This window comes from Nipponia nippon, unplaced genomic scaffold (genome assembly GCF_047370975.1).
Source record: "Nipponia nippon isolate SJK-2023a ecotype South Korea unplaced genomic scaffold, ASM4737097v1 scaffold_11, whole genome shotgun sequence".
Taxonomy (NCBI): Eukaryota; Metazoa; Chordata; class Aves; order Pelecaniformes; family Threskiornithidae; genus Nipponia; species Nipponia nippon.
Window position 1 is genome coordinate 15,040,699 of NW_028262302.1, and position 16,970 is coordinate 15,057,668.

A 16,970-nucleotide genomic window follows, 5' to 3' on the forward strand; every position below is an offset into this window, starting at 1 on the left:
AATTGAATTCAGCTCCATTATGTTCTGGTCTGCAGGGGTGTCTTAGCATCTACAGTGTGTAGATAGTTCTTTTGATTATTTTGGGGATGGTTTTTTGAGCAAGGGTGAGCCAAAATCCCAGAATATAGTATGCACAGGTATTCTGATCCCAGAAACATTCAAATTACAAAATTGGTAGGCATCCTTATTCTTGGCTGCGACTGTTGTAATAACAATGGAGGAGCAAGGAGAGAGAGAGGCTGTGGAGATAACAAGAGGGTGGTTTCCATGGCTATTGAATGCAAATGTTTTATCACACTTTGGTTAAGCTGCAATGCTGTTTCTTTTTTCATTTGGGGGAGTAGGGGCACAGAAAATGCTATTACAAATATACACGTCTGTAAACTGAAACACCTGTTGAGAGATAAGTAATGGTTCTCATTGGAATCAGATAAACTAAAAATTATACATTTGCACACACAAACTGGTTGGCATTTGTGTAATGAAAACTTCTTATTTTACTTTGAAGTAAGCAAAGTCTACTAAATAATTTTACAGATATTCTGTGCAAACTGTATTTTCTCAGCAAAATTCCTCTGCTACATAATATTTAGGTGCATAATGGGTATTTTCTTAATCTGGTCTAGGCTGATTTTTTTTTTTTTTTTTAAATTAAAATATCACCTTATTGTTGATTTTTGATATGTGATCTGAGAAAACACTGTTCATCTCAAGCACTTTAAAAAAAGAAACAAAACCATGTATATAAATTGTTAAATAGGTAGTATGGGCTTTAAACTCTTGCTGAGTTTGGAATCATTTGTAAAATGAGTGTAATGCTTTAGTAGTAGAATAATGCACTTTGTTTTCTCATGAGATAGATACATTTAGAGAAGTAAATGAATGGAATGTTCACGTAGCTGATGGATATGTGCATAGTTACAATGAATGCTGTGTCATCGATTGCATCCTGCAAGCTCTTTGGCGTGTGCATAAATCTGAAATTTAAATTTCCTTTTTGTTTCATTCCCACATTATCTTTGTTTAACTTTAGAATTGATGCTTTTAAAGATGGCCTAATTAATTATATTCTTATATGTTAAAGCTAAGTACTAGTAAATGCTGAGTTACCTAGATAAATACTCTAATACATCTTGCCTTATTCTTAAGACTATATGTATATACACACACACACGCACATATATATACACACACACACATTTTCATTTGTGTTCCATGTCAGTTGGCAAGGGACGAAACTTAAATTGCCTTCTGCTATTTTAATATCTCTCACTGAATGAATGAAGTTGTTTTTTTTTATTCATGTGCATAAACAGCAGAAGTACAATTGTTGGCTGGTCTGTTTTTACTTCTCATTTTGTAAAGTTGAAAAATCCACACATATGCACTGATGAAACTGAAAGTACAAAAAATATTATAATTAACTTTATTTTTCTTAAAAGGTTCATACTATAAGAGATTTTAATATCTCCAAGTAACTGCGCTTAAGAGAAAATAATTTTACAGCCAACTTTGTAGTTTACCCAGGTTGTTGCATATTCACTCTTAAAAGTGAATTGTAAAAATTTAAATGTTGTTTCAGTTTATTTCTGCTTCATGCTCTAAACTGATATAATTTGTAATTATACAGGAGGTGCTGCATGTTGCAGGAGTGGAAATGCAGTTAACAGCTGCTGTTTCATTTTTGACTGTTCTGCAAGAGGAGTCGGTGTCCATTCATACATACTCACACTCCTTCCTACACATCATTCTCCAGAACCTGGAACACAGAGATGCAGGTCAGGGCTGCACAACTATGCTGATGACTTACTACTTCTATGTTTTGTTTCCTTAGTGACTGTACAATACTGTGTAAAGCAGTGAGTGCAGTCACTGTGACTTTGTATCTATAGACTTGCATGAATGAAAAGATTTTTTCATGCTGACCAATTACATACTTATATTTAAATGTAATTCTGATTGAAGCAAAGAAAATCACTTTGTCTGAAGGACTAAATCCCAAAGTTGTTACTGAAGCTTCTATTGAAGTACCAGAGTTCTGTGGCTGATAAAATAGAGGGAGAATGGTTGATGTTTCTTCTGTAATTACTAGGTTTTTTTAACTACTTTGACACTATTTTTAGGATATAAAGAAAGAAGGGCCTATTGTAAAACTAGAAATTTTCAGTGGGCATAAGAAGAGAATATGCTTCTAAATGAGGGAAATTGTCTTTTCAAAACAAACAGGATAATTATTCTCCTCTACTGGAATTCAAAAGGTAAAAGAAATGGGGACAGAATTTGGTTCTCACCTGTCCTGCTTCTTAATGAGTGTTTGAAGTCTTGAATGTTAATTTAGTGGCTTTTAGATATATAGCTCCTTGAAGAGATGAGTTTAAAAAATGAGAACTAATTTTGTAAAACTGATGTGTGTTTTGTTATACTAATTATATGTACAACATAACATATAACCCATTTCTTTCTAACAGGTGTCAGCAATGCATGGCTAGAAACTCTTCTTGCTGTAATAGAAGCTTTACCAAAAGAGACTATCAGACATGAGGTAATAATATTCTCCCACTTATGCTAACAACAAATTAAGAATATTTTGTAAGATTGTAGTTCCCTGCAAGTCTCATTCATGTTACTAAGATTTGTGACAGTTCTATGCCTGTGAAAACAGTAATGCTTGTGGAACATACTGTAAGAGAGGAATGTGCTAAAAGGCGAGACAGGAAGGTCACCTTAAAAAATTTTAGTGTTCTGCAGCAAATAAAGACTATTTACTCTAACACTTCCACTGCACTTAGTATTCTCAGTAACATGTTTTCATGTATCCTGTTTTGATTTACAGGATAGTATCTCATTCTGTGTCGTCATGAAAGAACTACATTTTGTTTGCTATGGGACTAAAATTCTGATTTCTGCTAAATGGGACTGAATGCTAGAGATCCATTTCCTTGTGTATTTCAGTTGTTCTTGGTGTACCAAAAACCTAATGCCCTGCAAACACTCTTCATTTTTCACTGTATAGCTCAAGAAAGAGGAGGGAAATCTGTCACTAAGTCATAATGTCACTCCCCTTTAACTCAGCTAATTTATTCAGTTTTGTTTTGAATATTCATATTTCATTGTTAAGTTTAAAAGCTTTGCAACAGGCATATTTTACTGTGTTTATAATTTAAAACAATATGGAGTTTTAAATATATTATCATTTGTGTAGTATGAAAATACTTATTAAAATTAGTGGGTAATGGAAATCCAGCACTGTTTAAAAAATAAACTTCTAAAGGGTGAAAAGTTAGGTTGGAAAAAAAAAAAAGAGAATTATTCTAGTCACCTCCAAAATCTAATTGTAATTTAATTTTAAAGATGCCATTTAAACAAGATGGAGTTTCTCCCCTGATTTGTCTCTAGGAACACAATTACAAGTTTCCACAAAAATTTGTTTTGGGAAGATCATGACTGATAAAGCAGTGTTGATTCAGCAGCTATACAGAAACCTGAATCTGAAAAGCAGCCTTTTATGTTACTTGAAGGATCTTTGTATCAGAACACTTGGAATATTTTAGTTGTTAATTATTTTTGTAAGTAAAAATCATAGGACAGTCATCAATTTCAAGGACATAAGGAAAAGTGTGTGTGTCGTACCAAAGGTCAGCCTAACTCAGTATCCTGTCTCTGGCAATGGCCACTTCATGGGAGAGACTGTGTCTAGGTCAATAATTGGAGTTAGTATTACTAGACATGGTGTGTTTGCTGTCATAGTTCAAAGACCAAATAAGTAATATACCATTAACTCATGATATGTTTCTTTATGCAGTGTTATAGTTAGAAGCATACCTTACGTACTAATTCTAGTCTAGGTGATCTATCTGTCCTTACAGTGGTAAGGTTCTCTTTACCTCAAAATTTCAGCTGGTAAGAGAAGGAGAAAAATGCTTTATAGAATTTTGTTGGACTTTCCTGCCCTGTATATTATCCTTTTGTGGAGCTCTGCAAAAGAGATTGAGTGAGGAACTGTGGCAGACTACAGGAGATACTCTCTGTAATGTTCCTCTTGGCCTGGCACCTGGATTTCTGTGATTATTTCCAGGCAAAAAATAATATATCTAAATATGGTGTTCCGCAGGCCTTTCTTAGTTTGTTTCTGGCACCATAGAGGTGATCCAACAAATGACAGAAGCACTCCAATAAAGATGCAGGTTTTCTGCATCTGTATGGAAATGAAACCTCTTCCCTACAGATCCCTGAAGTATGCATAATCCAGAGGGATCATTGCCTCAAAACTTTATGTCAGAAGTAGTGTTTCCTGGGAAAACTTAGGAGAAAGAACCTCAGAGAGGCTTCATTTTCCTTTCTCTGCATTTTTTTTTTCTTGTGCAGGAGTACATTTAATAACTTTTGTGAAAATTACCAGCTAATTGCTATAAATATTCATATACAACTTAGTCTCAAAATAAAGACACAAGTAGACAGATGTAAAACTGTGGCTGTGATGTGAATCATAAACTGCTATTTGGGCCAAGATATGGATTTAATATGCTATAATTAGCACTGAATATTAAAACCAGATTTCCAATAGACTGTTAATGTACATAGGCATTATTATTGTTAGTGCTGATTAATTCCATGAAAGGGGTAGATGACATCTGGGATATGTTTTTCTAGATTTTTTTTTTTTAAGAAAAGGAATGCATTATTTACTGCTCACATTTCTTCTGTTCACATTTCTTCTCTTTTCTTTCATATAGATCCTGAATCCACTTGTTTCCAAAGCACAGCTTTCTCAAACACTTCAGTCCCGCTTAGTTAGTTGTAAAATCATGGGAAAATTAGCTAACAAATTTGAAGCTCATATGTAAGTAGACTGCACATATATTTTAATTCCACAGTATATATTAGTATTTCTCTGTTAGTGGGCAAAAGTTACTATAAGAAGAGTAGACTTTATTGCAAAAATTAAATGCTTTCTTTTTACAGATCTCTTTATCTGGATAGTAATTAATAATAAAAAAATGTTCATTATGTAAGTAGCATATTCAGACTTGCTGATGTTCATCACTTTTCTTACTAGGGAGTAAGCCAAACAGTGGATTTCTCTGCAATTTGCAGAGACAAAATACAACTTCATCACCTTTAGAGTTTCTTGTCATAAAGAGAAGAATCCTGTTCCTAACTTTTTATTTGTCTAACCAAATTTAACATGTAGATATATTTTTTTCTATCCTTAATTATATGGAGATGTATCAGGAGCCACTGTTGTTGCCTGATATTATCCAGCTCTTAGATTTGGATTGTCTGGATTTGGACAGTGGTGCAGAAGAGGGAAGCAATGATGAAAGTAAATCTAAATAACTTATCTGCTCAAAGCAGTTGGTGTGGTGCAGTCTTTGGACAGTTTATGCAGTGTTATGATATTAGGACCATTTCACCAAATGTGTTTCCTGTCCAGGCAATTTGCCACGTGATTTTGCATTACAAAAGAAATCCAGTGAGGGCTACTAAATGCACAGAAACCGTGCCTAGCTGAGGAATTCTGCTCTAATAATGATTTTGATCTGCCCCAAAATGCGAGAATTCAGCATAACAGAAAAGATGAACAACAGGACGATATGAAAAGATGTGTAGGAATAAATTTCTTTAAATTATGATTTTATTCTTCAATAAAAAAGAACTAGAAGCAACCAAAAGGAAGCTATCTATACCTTCATTTGCTCTGTAGACTACACTTGTCGGACATGCAAAGTTAATAAGCATGGTAAAGTAGTATTTTTTGAGAATGTTACTAAAGCCTTCAAATCTTTGTCTTCAAAATTCGTAGAATTCTGGCAGAATTCACAAATGCTTTTATTTATTTGATGTTACATTCTCATGAAAATCAAGTGAATTTCCAGATCACCTGGAATCTTATGAGAAATTATAATAGTGTTAGCCATAATAAGTTCAAATAATCATATTTTCTTTTGTTGGGTTTCTTTAGTATGATTCCTTGCTGTTCAGAAATAGGAAACCCCTCATTTCAGTGAACAGATAGTAGCACCATTTCTGTACAGAAGCTACATGTTAAGAAGGTAGCTGAGAATTTTCTGGGACATCTTGATGCTCTGGTAGAGGGCTCTGAGTGCAGTTCAGAGGGCTGAAAAGAGACCTGGATCCACAGGTTTAGAATGTGGCAAGCTGAGTAAGATGCATGACACACTCATTCCCCTTGCAGGAGGGGTCTTGGTATAGGCTCAGGAGACGTGTCTGGCCGCAGGAGTAGGCCATATATAAGCATATCTTCACATTCTTCTTCAGAAAGGCACCATTTTTCCTCATAAAATTTATACTATAATTAAAAACCTTTCTTTTGTATTTCACGTGACTCCCAGGTTATTTTATAGAGTATTGAAAGTCCCAACCTTGGAATAGAACATTAGTTTTTCTACCCTCTGTTCCAACAGCTAGTTAAAAACAAGTCTTTTTTGGAACTAGTCTCTACTTCAGAGTATTCTAAAATGCCAAACTCCCAAGACTTCATACAATTTTTGAAACTTGAGGCCAAATTTTGCTCTAAGAAGTAAATTAATTTTCACTGGGATGAGTGGAGGCTGTGCAAGCTGGCTTGAAAATTTGCTTGTCTGTGGCTTCGTATTATTTCTCTTGAGTTTTGCAACAACATAAGGATTTGGATAGAGATATTTTATGAATACTCATGACAGCATCTTGGGCAGTGAAAGGAAACACAATGGCTGATTCTGCCAAATTGTAGTATGTGTTTTTAGTTAAACAGAATTCAAAATAGTTATTTTGTATCTGCCATTGATTTAACATGAATACTTGGGTGTACTTGCATAAAGACTTTGCAGTACTGAAGCTTTTAATCTTAAATTCTTTTTCTACTTTCTTCCCAAATATCTCTTTGATATATGCATACCAAAGATGAGGTATTAAAGACAATTAACTGGGATTTGCACTTCCATTTATATAATTCTTTGTATTCTTACAGTGGCTGTTCAAAAATTGTACTGAAGATGGTTATTAAATGAGGACAGCATCTCTAAGCCTACCTACTATTTTTGTAGCTTAAGAAAATAATAGATGAAATATGAGCAAATTATAATGACTGTAAATAATCCATTTTCTGTTTCTTTATAGCACACATTTATGTCTGATGTACAGTATTCTTTTATAATTGCAAATTCTCAGAAAAATCACTTACCATGTATGATAAATTAATTAAAAAAAAAACCCCCCTGCCATTAGAAGTAATATATGGGTAAAATTTGAGTACTACAGAGTGGATTTTATATATTCTTGTTCTGTATATTAATAAAAAATGTTCACCTTTTTAGTATTAAAAGAGAGATTCTTCCTTTGGTAAAATCACTGTGCCAAGATGTGGAATATGAAGTTAGAACTTGCATGTGTCGGCAACTGGAACATATAGCTCAAGGAGTAGGGTAAGTACAATTTGCATAACTGCTTCTAAATGCAAAATCTTTCTCTGAAATATTTAATGGTAACCTAAAAACTCCTTTTAAGGTTTCTAACTTAATTCATGTGTACTCAGTAATGAATTTGGAGTGTACAGATGTGTTCTTAGGAATTGGCTGTTGGCAGTTGGCTCTTTTCCATTCTCAGATTTTTGTTTCTCTCTGATAGTAAAATTGCTGAACCATACAAACAACAGTTTTTTGTAAATAATGAGCTCATCTATAACTTCTTGAAATCATCTTAATTATCCATTCATGTCATTGGGCTGATTTAAAAATGGAAGAGGATTATGGCAAGTATTAGCAGTTTCTGCTAATTACTGTGCAGTTTTTTGCGAAAGGCGAAACGTGTTTTGTAAGCAAATTTCAGTTCAGTATCAACTTTTACTCTAAGCTTGAAGACCTTTAATATTTCACATATAGGAATAGAAAAAGTCTGGAACTTTTATTTTAATAAATAGAACGTGTTAACTAGCCACACAGGATTGGTCTCTGAGTGAACCAATATTTTAAAATTCCAGGTCTGTCCACCTGTTACTGGGTCAGGAAGAAAAAAAAAAAGCAGTAACTTCTCTTACAGACTTGAAGAAATTACCAAGTAAGGTTCCCTGCCCTGTCTTATACAGCAAGGATAGATTAGGTCTTAAGAGTCCCTCTGGCTTTTAAAATTGTGAATTTATGAGCAAATTCAAGGAAGAGGCTGAAACTGAAATGTAATTTGAAAGATATGGTAAATGGGCACTTTGGTTTGTTAGTACTGGTGTTTGTGGAAAAGCTGCCTTCCTGTGGCTGTGGAATGATGTATTTTTTTTAATGGAGAATTATGTTGTGGTTTAGATTCTGAGTTATTTAAAACAAACAAAACCAAAACACCAGAAATTCCTGAAGCAATGCAATTTACCTCTCAGCCGTGGAGTACTGGAAAAGTCTATGTTCAGGCAGTATTTTAGCTTACTCAGATATAGGGAATGAATATTCACAGCAAGAACTAAGCATTACTGCCATGTGCTTAATTTAACTTTGTTTTGGTAAGGTCATGCAGGATAGTAATTTCTAGATTCCTAGATAAAATTGTCTTTATTGCATAGAAAATAATTTTATATATGTGCTTTAGGTACCTCTTCTGCAAGGTCCTTGTCCTGCAAAAATTCAGAGGATGTGAATAATGTGAAAACACAATATTACTCATCTCAGTAAAGTTACTAATTTGTTTTTGTACCTATTATCTTTTACAACAAAACGTAGGTTAGCATGGTAAAAAGTTTTGACATTTTCCATACTGAATGGCTTTGAATTTAAAACAACTTGTGATTACAAAAAAGAAAGGTAGTATTTGTTGATATTGTTGATAGTTAAAATTGAAAACTTAACACTTATTTTACTAAACTGAATTACTGAATAATTTGAGTTTGCATTTATTTTTACTGTGTGCATGTATCTCATGTATCTTTATGTATGTTAAAATTGAATTCTGTTTAATGGGAGATTAAAAATGAGTGAAAGAGAGGGTTCTGTTTACCATCAGGGAGAGATCAGGTGTTGGTTTTTTTTTCCATAACAACCAAGTTTTGAAGGGAGGGATGGTTCTAGCTGTCATATTAGTTTGAAGATTTTTGATACCACCAAAATGGAAATCCACAGAAACATATTTGCAAAGCATTTTTTTCCCTTTCTTCCCCCCCCCCCCCCCCCCCCCCCCGACTTCTGGGTCTTGATTTAGGATGTAGTCCTGCCCTTCTCTCCCCTGACCCTTCCTATGCCGTATGTTTTTGTCTATCTCAATCACCTTCCTTCCTCTTCTCTCATTTGTTATTGTTCAATCCCATGAGATTTTCTGGTGTCTTATTTGAGATACTGCCTGCATTTCCATGGATTCCTATAACCTTCTCAGTTAACCTCTGCTATAGCCAAGAGCTGAGAAGTATTCATATGAATTTGGCTTTGAAAATGATTTGTGACACTTAATACAGCAAAAAAATTTTTTTAAGAAATAGTGTAAGTATGTTATTCTGAGTAAAAAAACTCTTATCTAGGGTATACATATAGTTAGTGAATATTCTTTTCAGATATTACTGAAACATTTTTTATGTTTTAAAAATGTACAGCTGCACAGATTTCCTTGCCTTGTGGCTTAGTCTGTTGAGAAGCAGAAAACGGTATTGGTGGTAGCCTTTAGGAAGCACTCACAGTTTGTGTGAATTTGTTTTCAGCAGTTTTGTTTTACATTTATGATAGGTATATGTACAGCCAGGTGTTCAAATAAGAACTAAACATGTGCATTTGTGTCGTTTTCCTCACTCCTCCTCCAAAGGCTGTTTAAGTTCAACGTATACTAAGGAGTGTGAAAGAAGAAACAAAAAAGTTGTTTTCATTTGTAGCAAGGTGGCTATATCTTATACTAATAAGTGACCATTTTGGAAAGGAAGTAAAATTTTCTTCATTCTGTTTAATGTCTTTAAAATGAACTAAATTGCGTTTATTATACCTGGGGGCTAAGTCTTAAGATAGGTGTTATGCAGTGGCAAATGACAGTATTACTGGCAATTTACCCAGCGTTAGAATAGTGGTTTAAAAGGGCTAAATATATAGTCATCAATTAGTGGTCCGTTTATTTTTCTTTAATTCTTTCCTCCCCAACTTTTATTTTTTAGCATTAATGTATCCATATACACTGTTTTCTCTCTGAGGTTTTTGCCTAGTCCCTTCCCAATGATTTAGATGCTTTAATCTCTAATCTCATAAGAAATGGTGAACGGTCGGTATTTTCAGTATGTAAACTATTGCAATGTTTCATGCTGAGGATGAACAGGTAGTAGGAAAATAAAGACAATTAAGTAAACAGAAATAAGCACATTTTTAGGTAAATGTTGAGGGCATGATGTGACAACAGTCCCAATGCTTATTTTTACTATTTAGTGATGTTTCCACTAAATTCTCTCATGTCATTTTCTCATAATTTTATATGAATGATTAATCACCTGTTTGGAAGTATACTGTTAAGCTACATCTTGATTTGCTGGTAACAATAATAAACTCTGTAAGGTGTAAATCACTTTGATTCTGATTATAAACATTTGAAAGTATTATTGTTCATATTGATTTACAAAAGGGACAGCTGTTACTTGTTTAGTCTGATTGGAAGGGGTATTTTGGGCGTTTTTATTTCAGTAAAAATCTGTCATCCTGGAGGTTGTGATTAGTTCTGTATTAAAAACTTTGAAATGACAGAGTCTAAATTCTTCATACACAGTTGCTCAAAGTGTCAAACATAGTTTTGATTTTGTTGTCTTGGTTAATGATCACGTAGTGTAACTTTATCGGAGTGTTTCCCTGCAGTTTTATGTTTTGGGCAGTATAAACATTCAGGGCCAGATCCCTGGCTATTATAAATTGCTGAGGTCCCATTCTTGAGATGTGGTGTTTACAACAGCTTTCACTAATTAACGAGCAGACCAAGAGCTCGTACATGAGAACAGGACTAAGTGGGCTTCTAACTCAAATGCAGACAAATTCAAATACTAGAAATCTTGACTACTATAAATAAAAGAATTAGCATGACAGAAAAAAAAAAAAGTGGAAGTACTGGGTATGTCTTCCCAGTTCTTGTTGATAGTGGGACTGCAGAAAAGATCTTTCTAATCTCTTAAAGCAATCAAGAATCAGTTATACACTGGACATGGGAAGTTATGCTGGTTGGTAGCTTCTACAGAAGCTATACTTTTGCTCCAAGAAGCGAATCTCTTTTGATCTTAATTATGCCAGTCACCTTACTGCGCAAATATTTCTCTGTCAAGAGTATTTCACTCCTCCTTAGTCACCTCTCTGATTAAACTCTGATTTCAGAGTCAGTCTCTAATACAGCCGTCTGCTGCCAATGTATAGACTCAAGTTGTCAGGACCGTCACACATGCAGATAGTGCCAGTAATTACCAAGGCAAAAAGAGACAAGCAGAACCCTTTCTTTACTACTTTAAAACAAGCCTAAAAGCTAGTGTTTGGACTAGTTGGGAAACTGTGTTTTCTCCGAGCAGTAGTTGCTTACCCTCTGTAAAAAGGCTTATCTTTGAAGCATAAGATTTTCAGACACTTCAATCCACCATGACTCATATTTAATAATTTTTGGCTTTGGCCCATCGCATTGAGCAGTTTCTGCGTATTTGATAAGAAGACTTTTCTTAGTGACACAGTGAAGTAGCTGGACTCCTTTGAGTTTTTTCAGCCTGTATTTTCTCTGATTTATTTTGAGCTAATTTGAATGCTTTTTTAGTGCTGAAGTTTTGCATTTTAAACTTGCACGTGTCTTTGGCTGACAAAGAAAAAAGTCCTGAGGTTGACTGGAGGTTTTTATTTAATTTTCATTTCCTTACAACTTTGTCAGTTTTTTCTTCTTGACTACCCAAAAAATATCTAAATGAGTATTTCAAGGAAGAATTCTGTTTTGCTGTGGAAATATTGTTTCATTATATGTTTTCTCTTGATTGCTTGCCTCGCTTTGCAGGACAGAATTAACAAAAACTGTGGTGCTTCCTGAGTTAGTAGAACTGGCAAGAGATGAGGGCAGCAGTGTACGCCTTGCAGCTTTTGAGACATTAGTGAATCTGCTCGATATGTTTGATGCAGGTAAGAATTTAATTTAGGCTTACTAGCCCAGTTCTTAATGCTTTAATGCATCCTATAAATGTATTTAAATGCTTTTTGTTCTGTCTGCATTCTTCAGACATTTCTGGTTTTATTTTCTTTATTGTTTTATCCTTTATGCATTTCATGTCTTGCAGTGCTTTATACATAGTAAGTTTTAAGGAAGGTGAACCAGTTATCTTATTCCAAGTTTCTAATGTAATGTGGCTAAACGGAATGAGTAAAATTACTGTATAAAAGATAGGAATATTGGGTTGTTAGTATTTACTTAATGGTATCAATACACAGAATACAAAATGTTAGCTCAACAGATGCCATTGCTTGTGCTTTTTTGCTGTTAACTACTTTTTGCCTCTTCACTGAAATAAAGCTAGTCCTAACTACAGACTGCAGCCTGCCTTCTGAGCTGAACAGCCCAGACTAGGGCAATGGTATGTAACAGTAAAACTTGCAGGTTTTAACATCCAGTGTTATATGTCAAATACATTTGTAAATTTTGGAACACAAAATATTTCTTCATGTTCCATAAACTACAGTGTGCAGAACTGATTGGTTTTAAAGGTACTAAGCATCAGCAATTACTATTTAAATGCCTTTAAACTTGTGGCTATATGGCACTGAAAGCTTTCTTCTTTGCAATGAGAAAGTGCATGTATTTTTTGCTTTTCTTTATTTAAAAAAAAATATTATTTTTTGCTTTTCTGTATTTAAGCTTTTCTGTATTTAAGACAGAAAATGTAAATGCTTGTGTTTTTCTCAGTGCTCTATATCTTTCCTCTGATCAACATGCATATATCATGCTTCTCCAGGTGTAGGGGTGAGTTTCTGTCTTCAAGTGAGGAAGGAGAAATTCTCTGCTGTATCCAGTTCTTTGGCATAGTGGTGGTGGGTTACCTACATCCATGGCTCTCGGGTTCTCATCACAAGTTCAGTTCAACCTTGATTGGGGCAAACTTTAAGGAGAGCTGCTGTGACTTGCTCCAGTATAGGGGAACATTCTGGGTAACCGCTGTGCCTTCTGCTCCAGTCAACTGCTCTGTCTATTTTTTCAGGGCGATGTAGAAGACAAAAACAGCCAGCTTTTCTGGCTCTGTATCAGTTGTGCTCTCTGCTGTTGTTTGGTTTTTTGGTTTTTTTGAGAACTGGAAATGTACAAGGCAGCAAAGTACATGATGGATCATTGCTGTAGTGTATATGAAAAAATATTTATTGTTGATCACTGCTCATTATTTGCCACTTTGATCTTTATAGTGTCTTTTTCCAAACTCCTGAGTTATCTTCATTAGCAACTCTGTATTTTGCACCACATTTCCCACTCCCATCTTACTGGCTATACTACTCCTTCCTGATACATAAGTGAGGAGCAAATATTTACTCTACAGGATCTTGATGATGAATTATGAAAATACATGATTGCATATAAGCCATATGGAGGAGTACATAAAGAAATAAGGTAGTTTTGGGGAGAATACCATAAATGGACTTTTTAGCAGTTAGTGCTTGTATCAATAAGTATGACAGGTTAATTTTCAAATTATTGAGCCTTTGCATTGATGCTATTGAGTTTGTGCTTCTCTTTGCACCTCCCAGTCTTCACTCCTTCCACCCCACCCCCCAATTGCTGTAACTACTGCTTTTAACGGTTGAGAAAAGCTTAGAGAAAGCAATTGGGGATTATTTACAGGTTTGTAAGGAATGTGTTTCTAGAAATTTGATTTGTGTAGTTTTTGGTTTTGTGGCTGAGCTAGAAAATGAACATTTTGAAGGTAGATGACCCAAAATTATATCCTAGGCTTTCTTTCCCACAATATCAAAATACTTCTTCAGATCAACCTAAATATTTTGTTCAGCCATAATTATTTGCTGAATTTTGGTGTTGATCTACCGTTAAAACATCCTAATCCCTTTAAAACTTGAATATTTTGCAATACAATGGTTTTATTTAAAACAAATCAAAACACATAAATTTCTTTGAACATTTACTCCTTTTTTTTATAAGGAGGCAGAGTGCTTGGATTTGACTTAAATTTCTAAATGATTTCATTTCTTTCCTCTGCCCTTAATTATTTTATTTCTCTGTGAATTTATTGTTTACCAAAAGATTTTCAACGCCTTCTTCTCAGTAGGTTGAAAAAATTCACTTCCAGCATATCCAGATTTTTCTTTTTACTGTCATGGTCATGTTTGGTCTTTCCTACTATTGTAGGAAATCTTATTGTGGGAGTACTGCAGTATTCTTTCTCTCTCTGTGTTCTTGGTGAATGGAGAAGTTAATGACTGTTTATTTATTCTCCGTCTCATCCTTTACTGGGGGATGCCTTTTCCCTAAAAATAAACAAACAGACAAAACAGGTAAGGTATTAAAATTTAGGACCTGTATTGTGATAGTATGTTCACCATTCTCTATACCTCTTGTTTGCTACCTCCAGTGAGTGCCTGCCAAAAATACTCTTGAGCATGTTAAATGATATTTTTCATAACTTATTATGGAAATCCACTAGTCGTGCTCTTTTTTTAGGTGTTGACAAATGGCTAATTTTAAAAATTTCTTTTGTTTTTCAGATGATAAGAGTCAAACTGTGCTCCCCTTAGTGAAATCATTCTGTGAAAAGTCCTTCAAAGCAGATGAATCTATCCTAGTTTCTTTATCTTTCCATTTAGGGAAACTGTGTAATGGATTATATGGTATGATTTAATGTTTTTTTAAAAAAGATCTTAAAAATGAGGGAAGATTGGAGAATTTGAGGCCCTTGGAAAATAGCCAGATTTGAATGTATCAAATGAAATGATAATTAGACAAGGAAATATGGAAGTAAAAATCTGCAATCATCTATTGCATAAATATTGGATTTTGTGAATTTCTTCTTTGGGTGTCTATCTGTTTATTGGGTTTTTTATGTTTAAACAGGGACAGAGTTTTTGTTTAGACCGGGACAGAGATGGAAACATGGTGGTTTGTGTTTATTGGTTTGACTGATTTATTTTGGTTCCTCTTGGATATTCTGGAGTTTGTGAGTTGGGTGACTGAATTTTTGAAAATAGAAACCTTTGAAAACACAGTATGATGTTAACTGTGTATGTTCACTAATGTGCCTGATATCCTTTTTGAGGCGCAGTACAGAGTGTGGCCCATAATGAACTTCAGGGGAGAAGAGAGACCCAATAGCATGTGGATTCCCAGCTGCAGCTGAGGCAAAATCAGAACCCATAATTTTTGTGGTTTTCTGTACCTTAGCACGTGAGCACAGCAGATCTTTCCTTGATCATTCTGCCCATTGTATACCCTCTACACAGAGCTTGGCTGTGGAGGGGCAGCACAGAATCATGGTTTTACATTATAGAGAATTTCCCCCTAGACTCTTAAATCCTTTCATCTTTCTTACAGATCTTTAAAATGATCCTTTATGGTCCTGTTAGAGACTATCAGAGTGACTGTTGCTTCACTACAAATAACTCGAAAGAGCTGTTCCACAGTGTCAAACTGTTATTTACAGAAATGTAGACCTGTTTTTATCATGTCTTCTTAGTCATCTTTTCTCTAGGGTGACTGACTTTAATTGCTGATATCTCTTCACTTCCGAACACTGTCTGGCAAGTTCACGTTTTTCTACGCCCTAGGAGAGATCAACAAAGAGAAAGGGTTACGTCATGTGTCTTGGAAGCTGTATTGCTCTTTGCATTTTTCAGTATGAAAAATTGCCTTTTTTTTGCAACAGTGTGCAATAGTTTGACATTATTTGTTCAAGTGCAACCTATAAACAGAAGTAGTTCAGAAGTCTGGGGTTTTTTGTGGTTTGTGGTTTTGGGATTTTTTTGTTTGTTTGGGATTTTTGTTGTTGTTTTATTTTTGATAAAACTGTCACCTAGTTAGTCTTTCTCTTTCCTGGCCTTGTGCACGCAATGCATACCTGGCTAAGCATGGTACCTTACCCCTGTCCCAGTGGAATAGTAGTCTAAAGTTTTAAGACCATATGTCCAGTTCCTGAAGATCATTTTAAACTCTATCTTCTGAAGAACTAACAGTATCCCTCCTGGGTTTATGTTATCAGAATATTTAATAAGCGTATTCTCTAATCCAACATCCAAAAAACCAATGAAAATACTGAATAGTACCAGGACTAGGACAGACCTTTATACAGTTGCCTATCTTGTCAGTGACCATGGGGAACTTTCTCTTAACTGCTTTACCAAGCAGTTTTGCAGCAGCTTTATAGTTTTTCCTCCCTCTTTCCCGATCCCTTATTTTGCTTATGAAAAACATGACCTTTACTTCCTCTTTTGTATTCAGTGAGGATATCTAGTGCTGGATAACAGGTCCTGTTATCCAGTACTGGAAGGAAATGGAATCAGTTTGACAAATTTTGCTTTTGCCATGTTGGCTGCTACTCATTTTCTTGTTTCCTTTTTGGTATTTACAGGTAGATTTTTTTGTTTTGTTTTTGTTCCAATGTGTTAAAAAACTTGGAAGTAATCTGCCTGATCTGTAGTTATATGGCTTGTCCTTCCCCTCTCCAGCTACTAAGTATCTGTACCACCTCAGCCCTTTTCCATTCTGATATCTCATTTGCTTAAGATTTCAGCAGCTAGTACTTTAAATACTTCTGAATACTGAAGCACATCTGACCCTGCACATTTTGAAAACCTCTCATGTTTAAATATTCACTGACCTGTTTCTTCTCTACTTAAAGCTTGCATCTTTGTCACTGTTATTAATTGTACTGAGCCTGATGATACTAGTAGATTTTGATAAAGAAAATAAAAACATCAAGCATTTCAGCCTTCTTGGTACCAATCACTGATAGCTTTCCTCTCTCTCTTGAGTAAAAAACTGAGCCTTCCCTTGATCATTCTCATATTACTAATGTAATTTTTGAA

The 16,970-nt window shown here is 34.7% G+C and overlaps 1 protein-coding gene across 6 annotated transcripts in view; it reads left to right on the forward strand.

Moving 5' to 3' along the window:
• The window catches only part of PPP4R4 (protein phosphatase 4 regulatory subunit 4), a 73,712-nt gene that overhangs the window by 31,529 nt on the left and 25,213 nt on the right, over positions 1-16,970 (forward strand). For 5 of the 6 annotated variants that reach the window (XM_087747611.1, XM_087747610.1, XM_087747606.1 and 2 more), the window contains 6 exons: positions 1,631-1,778; positions 2,469-2,542; positions 4,734-4,840; positions 7,317-7,424; positions 11,956-12,077; positions 14,658-14,780. In XM_087747611.1, coding sequence (XP_087603737.1) covers positions 1,631-1,778; positions 2,469-2,542; positions 4,734-4,840; positions 7,317-7,424; positions 11,956-12,077; positions 14,658-14,780 — 682 coding nt within the window. The remainder of the gene's footprint in view (positions 1-1,630; positions 1,779-2,468; positions 2,543-4,733; positions 4,841-7,316; positions 7,425-11,955; positions 12,078-14,657; positions 14,781-16,970) is intronic. The other variant, XM_087747608.1, reaches the window with a different exon arrangement.